The sequence below is a fragment of the Myotis nattereri genome (genome assembly GCF_964212035.1).
Source record: "Myotis nattereri genome assembly, chromosome: 9".
Lineage (NCBI taxonomy): Eukaryota > Metazoa > Chordata > Mammalia > Chiroptera > Vespertilionidae > Myotis > Myotis nattereri.
This window is the reverse complement of record NC_138084.1, coordinates 18,266,076-18,283,471: the sequence shown is the minus strand read 5'-3', so window position 1 is coordinate 18,283,471 and position 17,396 is coordinate 18,266,076. Positions and strand designations below refer to the sequence as shown.

The 17,396-nt window shown below is 33.4% G+C and overlaps 2 protein-coding genes across 2 annotated transcripts in view; one reads left to right on the top strand and one right to left on the bottom strand.

The window, feature by feature from the left end:
- Positions 1-17,396, bottom strand: part of LOC308524758 (olfactory receptor 4A5-like) — a gene marked incomplete at both ends in the record, with an annotated part of 363,276 nt that overhangs the window by 73,340 nt on the left and 272,540 nt on the right. The gene's annotated exons all lie outside the window — the stretch shown is intronic.
- On the top strand, positions 1,913-16,775 carry LOC308524672 (olfactory receptor 2D3-like; the record flags this gene model as incomplete). The annotated part of the gene is made up of 2 exons (XM_081099250.1): positions 1,913-2,851; positions 15,807-16,775. 2 exons carry the CDS (start codon positions 1,913-1,915, stop codon positions 16,773-16,775), a joined length of 1,908 nt encoding a protein of 635 aa, XP_080955376.1.

Sequence of the window (17,396 nt, the reverse complement as noted above, 5' to 3'; positions counted from 1 at the left end):
CAATGCATGGAAGAGAGGAAGTGTGCCATGTCCATGTGATAAAACATGTGCACATTTTCCTAAAATTGTGGATGCTCTAGATATGTACGAATTATAGGAATAAATAAAGGAATGCAATCCACACCAATTATGAAGGATCTGAAATACAATACATAGAAGGATTTTTAACTTTATCTTCAGAGTAAAACTAGGTGATTAAGTGGTATTTCTTCACCCAGGGACTACCCTATACTGGGAGCTTTATGCCAAGAAGGAGTTGAGGAAGACAGGTCATCTACAGAGAAAGCAGTTTCAAGTGATAAACCCGGCTGATTGCCAAACAGAAGCAGTCACCTAGAAATTAAATTGGTACACGGGAGAAAGATGTCCCCCAGGGTGAGCATGGCTACTTGCTACTTAAGAATAGCCAGCGTGAAGCTAGCAAGAATTGTAGAGTTACCGTGACTGACACCAAGGCACCAGGGAACTTAAAAAGTTTACAGGTTAGAAAGCCACTACACTCACAAAGTCAAGTTCATTCAAATCCATAAAGGTAAGTGGTAAATGTGTTTCAAGCTTATTTAATTTAAAGATAGTTATAAACTTGAGGATCAACATACAAAGAATAAAACAGGTAAGCACTTAAATTCTAGGATCTTAATCTAAAAATAAATAATTACTTAGGATAAATCATGCAGTTCTTAACTTTCCTAATATATAGTAAAATTAGAAATATGTTAAATAGAAATAATCTTATCAGTTTTGTTTATCAAAGTATTAAGGCAAAAACAGCTGATGGGGCTAGAAGGTGGCAATAGGTGTAGTAGATTTGATGAGATAGGAAAACATAATATTTGTTTTGGAAAGTTACAACTAAAATATTAATAAAACGTAACAGAAATTGTCAGACTGTGTTGATTGTCTGATCCTGAAGGACTTTAACATAAACTAAATCAAGATTGTGTGTATGTGTGTGTGTGTATGTGTTTAGTTTCATTCATTATTCCAGCTATTTGCATGTCCGGAACATATAATTGAGTTTCATAAAAGTTATATTTTATTAGAAAAAATTATGAAGGGAAAAGAGAAAAAGGGAATTGCATTTGGTTACAATTGGGGGTGAATGGGCCATATTTCTTGACTGAGTTAAAGGTTTATTTATATATATTTATCATAAATTGCATACACTGTATATGAGATGTTAATAGGGAAAGTTATTTAGCAGGATGATAGAATTGTTTTTTTGTACTTAGCTTAAGTGATAGGTATGGTACATAAAGTAGAACATTAATATTATATATATTAATCCCAAACTTAAGGTTTGTTTTAAGAAAGTTGATTCTCATTGATTATATAATTGGGAAGACTTAAAGCACACTTTGAATAAGAATAAAGAAAAACTGTAAGAGAAAAGCTTTACATTGCAAGAAGATGGAATAGGTCAATCAATACAGAATAAAAATGATGAACCCAAACAAAAACAATAGAAAAAGCCTGCATCACTGCGGGGGTTGGGTGTCAATTGGAGAAAAAGGAGATGTATGTAAAACTGTAGACAATAAAATATATATATATGTATATATAGAATAGTAAAAGCCTGCACCATAATTACACTCTTAAAAGTGGTGCAAGGATTAGATATTAATATTACACAATAAGCTCTAAATAACAATGCACACTTCTCATTTCCTTTGACATCTTTTTTTCTTAGTAAAAATACATTAGGATTTTATTTCTTGGATTTATTTTAGCTGCATATCAGTTCATTTCTGAAGTTTCAAATACCATTTCCTAGAAATAGAGCAAGGTAATGATGGAAATAATTTTAGAGTTTTTAGAAATACTTTCATGCATTTAACCCAATTAAAAGAACAGGGAGATGTGCTTCAAGAACATCAATGAATTAACCATCTTGAATTTACCATATTTACAGATGGAGAACAGATTAAAAACAGGAAACTCAAATTTCACTGCAATGATGGAATTTGTTCTTTTGGGGTTTTCTGACATTCCCAATATCCAATGGATTCTTTTTGGGATATTTTTAGTCATCTATCTGACTATCCTCATCAGCAATAGCATCATAATACTGGTAACAAAAATTGAGCCTGCTCTCCAGACCCCCATGTATTTTTTCCTCAGCAATTTTTCCTTTGTAGAAATCTGTTACGTAACAGTCACTATCCCAAGAATGCTCATGGACCTTGTGACCCGGAAAGGAAACATTTCTTTGCTTGCTTGTGCTACACAGATGTGTTTTGTTTATATACTCGGAGGCTCAGAGTGTCTCCTCCTGACCGTGATGGCCTATGACCGCTACGTGGCCATTTGTAACCCTCTGCACTACCCTCTAGTCATGAACCACAAGTTCTGTGTCCAGCTGGTGACTGCCTCCTGGGTCAGTGGAGTTCCAGTCATGGTTGGCCAAACATGTCAGGTTTTCTCTCTGCCCTTTTGTGGGTCTAACACAATTAATCATTTCTTCTGTGACATCCTGCCACTACTCATGATAGCTTGTGCGGACACATTTGTGAATGAGATAGCAGTCTATGTAGTTGCAGTGATATTTATCATGGTTCCATTTCTGTTGATTGTTGTCTCCTATGGCAAAATTATTTTCAGCATTCTAAAATTGTCTTCAGCCAGAGGGAGGGCTAAAGCCTTCTCCACCTGTTCATCTCACCTGATTGTTGTAGTGTTATTCTATGGAACGGGTACTATTGCTTATCTACAACCCAAACCAAATCAATCTGAAGGAACTGGGAAACTGATCTCCCTTTTTTACACCATTTTGATCCCGACATTGAACCCCATTATATATACTCTGAGGAACAAAGACATCACAATGGCACTGAAAAATCTAGCAACAAAGTTCTTACGATGACTCAAAGACTTGAACTTGCTAACAGGTTTGCTTACTTATTTATCACATAGATACAACAGGAAAAAATCTAGCTTCATTCCTATATTGTTGTTTTCAGATATTTCTGCACTTTCTTAAAAATTTGTTTTTATTGTTGAGAGTATTACAGATGTTCCTCCACATCTCCCCTTTGCTCCTCCACCCATTTTTAAGTAATGATCATTAATATCATCATAGCAACCTCACATTATGTTAAGGAGCCTTAGTTTCATATAGTTAAGTAAAGGGCTTCTGTATAATCAGAGCACAAATTATCTCAATTGTAACAGTCTAATTTGAAGATTCATCCTGTCACTATGAACTAGTGAGGAAAGAGATGACTGAACAATACAATGATACTCGTATATCAAGTGTTATATAACAAGATATTAGAGTCATGTTCCGTGATATATTTTCTTTAACCTCCCCATTTCTTCAGATATATTTACTGACCTCTACTGTATTGTGATTATATTTGGCCAACAAGGGAAAACCAGCAGCAGCTGAGATGGTAAAAGCAGGGGAATCCTAGTGTGTGTGTGTTTTCTGTTTGTTTGTTTGTTTGTGTATTTTCCTTGTTTCTATCTCCTGTTACTGTCCATGGTGCTTAAAGATTACAATCCTGAGGGTGTCACCTCTATTATTCCAGCACTAACTGATTCTGATAATATCATCCCTCCCCTTACCACTTCAAGTTTTGCTTCAGTAATATCTACTTAGTATTAGAAGTATCTGAAATTTTTACTCTAAACTATCCATATCAATGTGTATTGGGTTGAATAGGACCATATTTGCCTAGAACTTGAAATTGTAGCCTTATTTGGAAAATTAAAGGCCTTTGCAGTTGCATCAAATTAAGGAAATAAGATCATCCTGACTTAAGGTGGACACTAAATCCCATGACCAGTGTCCTTATGAGGCAGAAAGGCATAGAGGTTTAGAAAACAGATAGAGACACGGAGAAAACCATGTGAAGATTGAGGCAGAGATTGGAGGGATGCACCCAAAACCCATACAGACAAGAAGATCAGGAGCCAACAAACGCTGGAAGAAACAAGAAAGATTCTTCCTTAAAGCCTTCGGAGAGAGTGAGAACCTGCCAACAGCGTGATTTGGGACTCTGAATTCTATAACTGTGAGAGACCTAATTTTTGTTGTGTTAAGCCACTCAATCTGTAGTAATTTGTTACAGTAGATCAAAGAAAGTAATACACCACATAAATAGTTTTTTCATTAAAATTATTTTATATGAATCATCTGGAATGATTTCTGTATCGTTTGGGGGCCATAATTTGGTGGGGTTTTTTTTCTTTTGAAAGTAAAATCAAAATAGTAATTCTTTTAATTTAAAAAAATGCATAGAAGTAACCTCATGTGGTAGAAATAATATTTACCCAAGAATGAGCATTACATGTGTTTGTTCAAGAATGCTTATTAAAGGTTTTTTTGGGCAAAAGCAAGCTGGAAGCAAAGGGAAGGTCCTCTCAGCTGGAACCCATTAACACACTGGAAAGCATCTGCAGCAGCAACACTGCAGAGCATCTCAAGACAATGGATCTGAGGACATCCCAAGCTTTGCTGACATGTGAGAAAGAATGCACATGTGTGTAGGTCATAGCTCTATTTTTATAAAACAAAGAAGGATAGAACTCCATAACCTCATGTAGGATTTTGCATGAGCTTGTCAGTAGTGGGCGTGTATTTACATTGTCAGTATCTGGCAGGATGAGGACAAGAAGAGAATATTGCCTTCCTCACAGTGTAGAATTTCAAACAATTTCTGATTTACGTATTATAATTTTATTTAGATTTAGGACTTGTTACAAAGAAATTATAACACGTAAAACAAAAAAAGACTTTTTCTAATTGAGCTATAATTGATATATATTATATTGCTTTCAGGTGTACAAGATAATGAATTGATGTTCATTTACTAGTATATTGTGAAGTGATCACTGCAATAAATCTACTTAACATCCATTGCCATATATAGTTATGAAACATTATTTTCTTATGATGAGGACTTTTAAGACCTACTCACCTAGCAACTTTCAAATATGCAATACAGTATTATTAACTATCGCCACCTAGGTCACATCCTCTGATCTATTGATCTTATAACTCCAAGTTTCTATCTTTGTCAGCCTTCATCCATTTTGCCCACCCAACAACCCTGCCTCTGGCAACCACCAACTAATTCTGTTTTCTGTTTTTTAGAAAATATTTGTTTGCCATAGGTGATTTTGCTCAGTGGATAGAGCATCGGCTTGTGGACTGAAGGATTCCATGTTTGATTCCAGGCAAGGGCACATGTCTGGGTTGTGGGTTCAATCCTCAGTAGAGGGTGTGCAGGAGGCATCTGATCAATGATTCTCATTATTGATGTTTCTATCGCTCTCTTCCTCTCCCTGCCTCTCTGAAACCAATATAAATATATTTTAAAATGAAAAAGAAAATATTGGCTTCTTCATAGTGGCAGGATTTCAAATAATTTCTGATTTATTTATTATTATGTTTTTATTAATTGTTTGAATCCATTACAAAAATAATGTAGTATGTAACTCAAAAGAAATAACTTTTTATTCAGTAAGTAAAAACTACATAACAAATAAAAAAGCAGCTATAACTAAATATGAAAGAAAGAAGATGACTTATTTTATTTCACTCTGATTTTTGTATTGATATTCTTCATTTATTTTAGAACACTGTAGAACTCTGAGAATCAAGATTCATCATACTCACCATGTAAAGAAGATGGATGTAAGCTCAAAATTTGCACTCCAATCAAAGCTGAAAATTTGGATTTCTCACCTTCATTATGATACAGGAAATTGAAACGGAACTGATAATAAAACACTTTGGAGATCATAGAATCCTACGTAAGTACAGCATGTTTGTGTTAATAATTAATCAGGTAAATAACTGAAACTAATTTGGACTAAATCCCTTTTAATAAGAAAAGATACTGGTTTATCTTTATTTATATCTGTTTCTATGACTTACTATAGAAAAAATATATATGCTACATTAAAGATTAATTCTATGATTTTTTTCACTAAAACATATTTTTAGAAGTAATTTTTTCTTAAGAATAGTTGGCATACAATAGTATACAAACATGGGATTGCTCATTTCTTTGTCATCTCTTTTTTTCTCTTTGTACTTTTATTTGCTTTAAAATATACTCTTTGTTTTCTTTCCAAACCACCTTATTCTTTCTGGGGGAGATGGGTTTCTGTTAACCTTAAAAATAAAGAGCCAAAGTGAAAGGTAGCAGCATTTATTTGAGATTAAAGAAAATAGCTACTTGGGTACCACTGATTAAGACAGAAACCAAAATAGTGTCTGGGGTTGTGAGATAGAAGCAAGGGTTATTTAGGTAAAACGGAAGGGAAATAAATACACGCATAGAAGGAATATCTGTTGATGCCAATGAGCAAGGAAGAAATTTCTATAGGTGCAACCAAACTGCACCTACAGAAATTCAGAGTCTGGACTTGTTACAAAGAAATTATAGTATGTAAAACACACAAAGAAAACTTTTATTTTTCTAATGGAGGTATAAGTGGTATATAACAAATTAAAGACAATCTTAGAATTAGCACTACCATGTGTGAGATAACTTCTGATTAGACCAAAGCTGAAATAGGAAGGGGGGACAGATAATGCTTTCAAATCAGAGGCTAATGCATGTTTAATACAAATTAAGGGAGCCATTTTCTCAAGGCCATCAGGAAATCCTTATTCCTCAGAATGTATATCATTAGCTATATATGGTAGGGCTACTAAAGATTGTCTAATTTTCAATCTGTAGTAAGGATGTCTGCTTCCCTGTTAGCTATGAAAACAATTGGAATACAGTGTTACTTTGGTCCAGTTCAAAGGCTATTTTCCCCAGTCAAACATTCCAAAGGTTTGAGGACTATAAGTCATGTTAGGCAATTGCTCTGGGACGGCAACACTGACTCTATTTTGAAGTAGCTCTATCTAAATTAATTTTCATAGCTCTTTATATCTTAAAAAGAGAACTAAAAACGTTAAGACAATACTTCAATATTTGACTTTTGGGGAGTAACTGTCTAATCATTATATTTTATAATAATTTATACTATTTAATTTGGGATTTTTTTATTTTTTATCTCAGATATATTATTAAAATGAGAACAACTAATCATATCAATTTATATGGACTAGACAACATTCCTGAAATAATATTATACATGCAATTTATTTTTTAAGTTCATTATTAATTAACCACTTTTAGTTCAATATATATTTATTGATTATTGCTTGATGGTATTGGGTGAGTGAAAGATATTGAAATATAATGCCTAGCGATAATGTTATTTATTTGATTTTGACGGATAAATGAAACAGGAATAAAATGTCAGAGCAAAGTGCATGCAGTTAGGAAGAGCTATAGCAGTATTAGAGTTAAGGAATGACACACACTGTACTTACAAAAAGTTATATGTAAGAGTTGTATTACCAAAAAGTAAAATTCAAACTTTTATGGTGAGCACTCCATTGGGAATTATACTAGGTATAAATGTTTCTGCTGTAGATTGTTATATGTGGAATAAAAAGTGCATAAAAAGACTGGGCCCTATCCACAAACTAAAATAGAAATGCATGCTTCTAGAACCCTTTAATTCCATTAAAATGCAAACCTACTGTATATTTTATTGTATTGCTATGTTTAGATTTAGCATATGTTCACCATTGGATTCAGTTTTTCTCTTTAATATTATGATATAAAATGCTGGAATTTGATCAGGATATATATATATATATATATATATATATATATATATATATTCTTCAATTTCTCTAGTCAATAAAAAAATCAAAAAGATAAATAATTAATTTCACTATTTTTACAGATGGAACACCACAAAATACCAACCACAAGCAAATTTCACTTCAATGATGGAGTTTGTTCTTTGGGGATTTTATTGTATTCCCAATTACGGAATGTTTCTTTTTATGGCATTTTTCTTGCTTATGTGATACTGCTCATGGGAAAAAGCACTATTATTCTCATAACCAGAGGTGACCAGTCTTTCCAAACTCCCATGTATTTTTTCCTCAGTGATATTTTCTTCCTGGAAATCTGTTATGTCTCCGTTACTCTTTCCAGAATATTCATAAATCTTTGGACTCAGAAAAGTATCCTTTTTTTCTTTGCCCATGTTACAAAAGTATGTTTTATCTTTATGTTTAGAAACACAGAATGCTTTCTCCTAATGGTCTGTGACCGCCATGTGGCCATTTGTCACATTCTGATCATGGTTATGAACCATGAGCCCTGTATCTGGCTGATGATGACTGGCTTTTGGATGAGTGGAATTCCAGTCACATTAGGGCAAACATGCCATATTTTCTCCCTGCCATTTAGTGGCTCTAACCAAACTAATCACTTCTTCTGTGACATCCTTCCAATGCTCAAGCTGGCCAGTGGAGATACTTTTCTGAATGAGATGCTGGTCTTGATAGTTGCTGTGCTGTTGATGATGATCCCCTTTTTGTTGACACTTGGTTCCTACAGTAAAATCATCTCTACCATCATGAAGTCACAAACGCTTTCTCCTCTTGCTCATTTCTCAACATATGTGGCTCTATTCTGTGCATCTGGAATCATTACATATTTATAACCCAAATCCAAACACTTTTCCAGAACAGAAAAATTTATCTCTCTTTGCTACATATTTTTACCCTGATGTTTAACCCCATGATATACATTCTGAGGAATAAGGATGTCATGATGGTGCTGAGAAAATGTCTCTCTTAATTTTTAGTATTAAACACACATTAACCACTGATTTGAATGCATTATCTGTCCCCCCACTCTATTTTGGCTTTTGTCTAATCAGAAATTATCTTGTACTTTTCTGCCCTAATATGACTTGATTGTGCTTACTCATTCTTGAACTTGCCATTTGTGGCTGGACTTTTGGATATTAGAGTTATATCCCAAGTGATTGTATTTCTAATAAAAAAACTAATATTTTAGAAAATTGTGTATTTAGAAGACTAGTCTCCGTCAGCACAAATTCACTGCTGATTTAAGACTGTTTACAGAAAATATATAGTATATTTTATCTAGTAATTCATGTCCCAATATGTTTCTCTAAATACTGTAGCATACAGTTTAGTTCTTTTCTCCATTTATTGTTATCAATTACTTTAAAAAAGATGTCAGCTAGTAAAGAGTACAGTGTATGGAAAGCCTTTAGAGAATATTTGTTGAATGACTGTAGGACACTTGAATATGTAAAAGTTTTCAGTGTAGAAAAGATGGTATTTAATAAACTACATTAATTGAAATGAGCATAATGTGTAAAAAAATAAAAGAACATGACCTTTACTTCACATAATTTAGGGAAAAAATCCTGATAATTTGTAAACCTAAATATGAAATGCAACATGACTTTTTTCAAGGGTTATGTATATGACTTTCATGGCCTTGGCTGTGAGGAAAATCATTTAAATAAGAGTAATAGCCATACTGAAAAACAGTGATACATTAAACAGAATTGATGATAAAGTAACTCCTCATCCAAAGAAGCCATTCAGAGTGAACTTTTCAATGCAGAGGGTCCACAACACCGCATATGAAGAAGTACTCCAAGTTCAAAACACAGAAAACTCAGAAGGAACATTGAAAGGAAACATGTTTAGGGATTTTGCACAAGATAAAGGATAATCCAAATGACCAGGAAAATAAAAATAACTCATTAGTAAACAGTAAAAGGCAACTTAAAACCAAATGAGATCTATGACACACTCCTCAGAAAAAGAAAAATTTGTAATTGAATAAACCAAGACTAACCATACTGCAGGTGTAAAGGGTATGGAGCAATGGGAGCTCTCATGGCTGCAGGCATGTGGACTGGGACAGCACTCTAGCAGACAAGCTGCTTTCATCTCGAGAAACTATTTTCAATTTTATTTTACTTTATCTTTTAATGAAATATATTGGGGTGATATTTGTTAATAAGATTATATAGGTTTCAAGTGCACAATCTTCTGTCACCATTTATTTGACCTCCTTTACCCTTTACTTCGAACTCCCCACCTCCCTCCCCCTGGTGACCACCATACTGTTGTCTGTGTCTATGAGGTTTTGTTTGTTTGTCTTGTGTGTTCATTTGCTGTTTTCAGTTTTACCTTGCATGTATGAGTGATATCATCTGGCTCATGACGTTTTCTGTCTGAGTTATTTCACTAAGCATGGTATTCTAAAGACCAGGGGTCCTCAAACTTTTTAAACAGGGGGCCAGTTCACTGTCCCTCAGACCCTTGGAGGGCCGGACTATAGTTTTTTAAAAAAAACTAGTCGGCTGCTGAACAACAGGCACCGGCGGCAAAAACACCCTGTGAGCTGGATAAATGTTTTCGTCAGGCCGCATGTGGCCTGCGGGCCATAGTTTGAGGACCCCTGCTCAAGACCCATCCATGTTGTTGCCAATGCCACTATTTCATCTTTTTCTGGTGGCTGAGTAGCATTCCCCTGAGAATCTTACTCCCAGGCATGTACCAGCAGAAATACATACATATGTGTGCCAGGCACACATCTGAGAATGTTCATCTTTTCATCATTTATAATGTTAAATCCTCCTCAAATTAGTATGGAAAACTATTTTGACAGCTTCACACAGGGGTGAATCAGACAGTGATAAAAGTTAATAAAACACAATTACATACAACATAGGTCAAGTATATTATTGAGAAAAACAAGCCATAATCTTACTGTATATATCCTTTTAGTTAAGGTTAAAAGACAATATTTAGAATTGCCCATTACATATATTTTCCTCACTTTGCTAAATGTTATGTAACACATATTTATAATGAACCATAATCCAATACTCTTTATTATTTTTATGCCACACTTCTATTTTTCCTGAAACTAATTCAGAAAAATGAGTTTGCCTTTTACCTCAAAAAATAATTAGCAACAAAAATATATTCCAGAGTGGCAATAGTACTTATTTGTTGTGGATAAATGAATCAAGACTATGTAAGAACTTACTGAAAACCAAGCCACATATATTTTCCAACATTTAAAACAAAGAGATAACGTCCATATTTGCTTACAATTCATTGAGTCATAGCAAGCCAGTCTTCCTGTTGAAAGCACTAGAAAAGTTTGCATAAATTATAAAACTCATATTTTAGAGGCATCATAGAGCTCTAGAAGAAAAATGAATACATGAAAATATCAAAATTAAGGTCATTTAAGTCAGTAAGAGATAACCCACCTGATTATTTTTACTTAGTTGGTTTACAATCTTTTGCAAATACAAACTTGTTGCAATATTATATTACTGCATAACTTCATATGCATGCATGTTTTAGTGATTAAATAAAAAAATAAACACAATTGGTCAATGGTGCCTGCTTCATTTTTTATATATAATGCATAGGAAATATCTCAGATTTTTTTTAAACTAAATCATTGTTCAGATTAAAATATAAAATTTTACAAATAACGTTGAGTATCTGTCTATATGTTTAAGGGGTTATTTTTCTATCTTTTCTGTAAAATGCTTCTTCATTTGTTTAGTTCATTTTTCTATTTATAGTTTGGACTGTTCCTCAGTATTTAAGAATAAGCCAAGAGCACTTTATTTGAGATAGCATTTGTAATTATTTTTCCATCTTATGAATTCTATTTGACTTTATTTTAGGGGGTTTGTTTCTTTTTATCATGCAGAATTATTTATTATTACATAGGAAAGTTTTTTTCAACTTTTGTGTCCTTTATTCTAAAATTTGAGTTATAGTTAAATTTTCTAACTCCAAAATTATAAAAACCTTTTTTTCTTAGAATAATTTTATCATTTCACTCTCTAAAACCTTTATGCTTGTGTATTATTTGGAGTTTTTCTTGTTATAATATAAGGTATTAAGAAAATAGAAGGTTTATTTTTTTCCCACTAAGGCTGCTAACTTGTCCCAGTAGTATTTTTTATGTCCATAATTTGCCAATTTGGTAAGCTCTCTTCATCAAGTAAATTCTCGCTTGTATTTGAGCCATTTTCTGGAATTTATACTCTGTGGCATCAGCAGATCCTTCTACCCATGCATGATATTACTCTGTGCTCATTATCAGGCTCAGAACTCCGTTTCAGCTGAGCTGCCTCTTGGATGTGCATCTGCAGTAGCTCAGCCCTGGCTGCTCTCACCCCTTTGCAGTGCTGTGTCCCATCTGGTTCCCCTGAGGCCTCTCACCACCATCCTGTTTTCCATGATGACAAATGGCTCATGATAATTTGTAATAAACTTTCTTAGTCACTTTCCAGGATCACATGACGATAGGACAATGATGGCGAACCTATGACACGCGTGTCAGAGGCGACACGCGAACTCATTTTTTTGGTTGATTTTTCTTTGTTAAATGGCATTTAAATATATAAAATAAATATCAAAAATATAAGTCTTTGTTTTACTATGGTTGCAAATATCAAAAAAATTCTATATGTGACACGGCACCAGAGTTAAGTTAGGGTTTTTCAAAATGCTGACAAGCCGAGCTCAAAAGGTTCGCCATCACTGCTATAGGAGCTCCTTATCGTGTAAATGTTTTCTTTTCATAAGCATAAACCCTTAGAAGTCACTATTTACTAAATAATAGGAAGCAACGGCCTATTTTTGTTATAAGAAATTGATTCCAACCCACGATCTTAAAACAATATAAGTGTTGAAAAAAAAATTGTCTTTCCCATAATTGAAGCCTGTTTTCTTGGCATCTTTTCCATTATCTCACCTGGAGTTATGCCAGATTCTCATTTTATTAGAAGTAAAATTTGAAAGTATAATTGAAAACTTAAATGTGTTAGGTGGAAGAGATCCCAGGGGTAGAGATGACTACTTTTATTTAAACAGCACCTTTTATTTATAAAGAACAGAATATTTTAAAGGTGGCTGGAATATCTTTGATGAAAGAAGTATTTCACCTACATTAATTTAAATATTTAAAACTTGTATAGTGAGAAAAATCAGCAACATCCCAAATAAGAGAGGTAAATATGAACTACTTTATAAGATATTAAGCTTTAGTTCATATTTCTTAATTTAAAATTAATATTTAACACAGTAGAAAATGTGTCTGTTTTAAAGCAACTCTTACATATTCTAATTTTATTAAATTTTACAATGAAATAGTAATGATGTTAAAATACTTTGAAATACTGTAAACTGTAGTATTGAAGAATATTTTCTAGGTACAGGTAATATTATAAAATACTTCATTTTGAGCCAACATGTAACAAATAAGTATAATATTTATGTATTCAACTTGATATAGTAATAGGAGATTTAAAGTAAAACAATCCATGAATAAAGTACAACCATTAAGAAATCTTAAAAATGTTTATCTTAAAGAAAAAATTAAATTAAGGACTTCTAATATAATAGAAATGTTTTTAAGTTTTATATGGTGTTTTATTAATTTCAAAGTTTAATTTCAAATTTTATATCAAATATATAAATATATGTGAAGCTTGCTTAGTTCTTTATAGCTAACAAATTATAATATTGTACACATTTTCTTAATTATTTGGATTTATTCAAAGAATGGAGACTGGCATTTAAAATAAAATTATTAAACACTGAATTTTATTTTCTTTGACTAATAACTTAAATATTTACAAGAAATTAGATAAATATAGATAATTTTGTTAAAGCACAAAAGTAGATCTCTGCTTTTTCAACCTTGCTCCCCTCTTGAGAAAAACATAAACAAATCTTACATATTTCATGTAATAGAATTATGATTTCATCACCAAAATTGGGTTTGTACAGTTAGAAACTACATATATATTTTAGTACCAGAAATCACTTTATTCAAATAAGGATTAAATTATTTTATTAAATGCTGCCATTCATAAATGCAATACATAAAAATTGGAATTTTATTACATTATATATTTATCCTTTTCTCCCTTTTAAGAATGATGATTTCACTTAAACAGTTTTTGATGCTTTACTTAGTTCGGGAATCAGGCATTTTCTAAGACCTATATTGTTCCCAGGTAGAAAATAGTCACAGTCCTTGCCTCCAGATGGTAAAAGAAAAGTCATCAAGGGAGTAGCCAAGTTGCAAGACTATGGGCTGGGTAGTGAGAGTAATCCTGGCATTAGGCCCACAAATTAGAGACAATAACATAAGCAAAACTATTGACAGAGAATTAATGGAGAAGTTTTAACACCCTGATTGATTGCTTTAAGATCTTAGTTTTTCTCACTTTAAACATGTGATACAAAGAAAAAGTAAATTAGAGGGTATTTTTTTCATGCAGCTTAGAAAATTTAATAGTAAAATGTAATTCAAATGAGTATGAAATAGCAATAATAATAGCTAGCGTTTAGCCATTCTTTCATAAATGCCAGGACTGCTTCAAATTACTTTGGATATCTTAAATGCATTAACTCATATAACAATCCTAAGTGTTAGCCAAGGGAAATTAAGCAACTTGCATAAGGCCACACAGCTAGCAGGTGGGAAGCTATAATTAAAATCCTGTCCATCTTGGTAGGAATATATTATTTATCCATGACACTATAATTTCCCTATGTTTGGTGAACATGGTTCACCAGGACAGAGAAATGAAAGGCAGGGCTGGGACCCATCTTGAGTCAAGAGAAGCTTGGGATGCAATATCTAAGGAGGAACGCACTTTCAGGATTGTATCATGCGGAATCAGCCCGCCCTGAAAATGAGTGCGTGCCTCTTAAATTTTGTACCCGAGGGATGTCGCTCACTTCCTTTATCCCTGCCCTGATGAAAGAAAAGAATGGAAAAAGTAATCACCAAGTTACTCAATAACTCTATTAAGTATATTTTTTGCTAGGCAATATGTTATATAACATTGGGGACTAAAAATTTAAGAACATAATATATTCATAATTATAGAATCATAATTAAAATTGATAGGCAATTTTACCAATATGATGTCATTTAATTATCACAAATAAAGAAGCAAACCTTATTAAACACTTGCCTTATTTAACACAGATTTAGGAATTAGGATTCAAACTGAAGTCCAATTAAACACACACACAAAAATTAAAATAAAATAAAATAAAATTAGGCCCTGACTTGCAATCATAAAACCTTTGTGCAAATGATCAAAGTAGCCATCATTAGTCAGTTTCAATTATCTTTATCCTTAAAAAAAAAGTGAGAAATGGTTACCTAAAGTGTTATGTTTTAAGGAACAACAAAAATAGTGGAGGGGCACACCGGGTAAATATCACAGGCAACATATTTCTCCCCCTGCCCACACACATGCACATTCCAGGCCTCTTGTTTCCCCAGAGTTTCCCCCTTTACTGTTTCTATCTGTATCTGTGTCCCCAGGCAAATTTTCTAGAATAGAACTTTCTTATTTTCCCCACTCAGTATTCTACTAAAAACTAATTTGTTTTATACCACCATGTATAATAAAATATTCTCTCTTCTTTTGTAAACTACTTAATAATATGAACTGTACAATAAAGACATGTATGTTCAAGATAATCGAGTGATGGAAGAGAAATGAAAGGTAGCCACAGGCAGTTGAAAATGTATACAGAAGACAATTTTTGACACAGAGCTGGATTATCAAGAACTGTAATTCACTAAAAGTTAGGCAAAGCTGTGGGTCTATCTTCAACAACTCCCAATTTTGCCAGTCTCTATGCTGGGCAGGACATAGTTTGGTTTATTTGGGGTTCTATTCAGAAAATACAATGATCTTAAAGGAAATTTCAAGGAATTTTACAGTGAAAACCTATAGTATCTACACTGAGAGAGTGGGGAATATATCAATAGTAATATTCTTAAATTAGCAATAATTGCAGTGATCATGAAAACCAATCTCAACATCCACCAACAACTTAAAGAACAGGCCCTGATCCACGAAGATAAAAATAAAAGCACACAGTAAATTTCCTCTTCCCACAGATGAAACGCCAAGAAAAAACACCAGAAGAAAATATAACTAAATTGATGGAATTTGTTCTCTTGGACTTTGCTGATGTTCCTCATCTCCAATGGTTTCTATTTGGACTATTCTTAATCATCTATATCATTATCTTGATGGGAAACAGCACCATATTTCTCATTACAAAACTGGACCCTGCTCTCCAGACCCCCATGTATTTTTTCCTTGGCAATTTTTCCTTTTTGGAAATCTGCTATGTATCAGTTACACTCCCTAGAATGCTCACGAATCTTTGGACCCAACGAAGAACAATATCTTTAGTTGCTTGCGCTACACAAATGTGCTGGGTTCTTATGTTGGGAGCCACCGAGTGTTTCCTTCTGGCCGTGATGGCCTACGACCGCGACGTGGCCATTTGTAACCCTCTGCACTACCCTCTAGTGATGAGCCACAAGGTCTGTGTCCAGCTGGTGGCGGGCTCCTGGGTCAGTGGAGTGCCAGTCCAGATAGGACAGACCATCCAGATTTTCTCTCTGCCTTTCTGTGGTTCTAACCTCATCAACCACTTTTTCTGTGACATCCCGCCAATACTCAAGTTGGCCTGCGGGAACACTTTTATAAATGAAATGATGGTCTACATAGTGGCAGTGTTGTTTGTCATGGTTCCATTTCTGTTCATACTACTCTCCTATGGCAAAATCATCTCTACAATTTTTAAATTGCCATCGGCCACGAGTCGGGGCAAAGCCTTCTCCACGTGCTCATCTCACCTTATAGTGGTGACACTATTCTTTGGATCGGGTATCATCACATATTTAAGACCCATGACCCAAGACTCAGCAGGAACTGACAAAGTGCTGTCTCTTTTCTACACTATCGTGACTCCCTTATTTAACCCCATGATATACAGTCTAAGGAACAAGGATGTCATAATGGCACTGAGAAAACTGCTAGGTAAGTAATTCCCTACATTAAAAAAAAATTAGTCCATTTACAGGAATTGATATCTTAGAGATATTTATTACAATTTAAACAGCTATTTTAAACTCAATTTATTTATTTCCAAATTGGAAGTTACTTATAATGTTGAGATACTTTTCTGTCTTCAGTTCTGTAGTTATAGATGTGTCTACAAATAGCAAATCACTGTTTTGGGAGTTGTGTAATTTTATTGTGAAATGTTCATTCTCAATAAGAACTTCTGACAAGGATCAATGTAACAGACTCTAATGTAATATAGTATCTCTTGTATCATATATTGGAAACCGTATCACTCATTTTCAGAGTTGTCACAGCCATTTTTAAAACTTGGTTGGTAATGGAACATTAAATAAAATTTTATATATAGTTAGGCCAAGCAATGACTCTACAGAGAAATTATTTTTTAGATATATAAGCATCTTTCTTTAGGAATGTAGTTTTATAATGATGTTTGTATGAAGATACTAGTGAATGTTAGGCTATGTATATAACAAATATTGTCATGTAATACGATAAAACAACTATTGTTAGAAAATTTTTGCATAGAAAAATAAGAGCTCAGAAGTAGTCATGGGAATGTTATTATTTTTAAATATACTTTC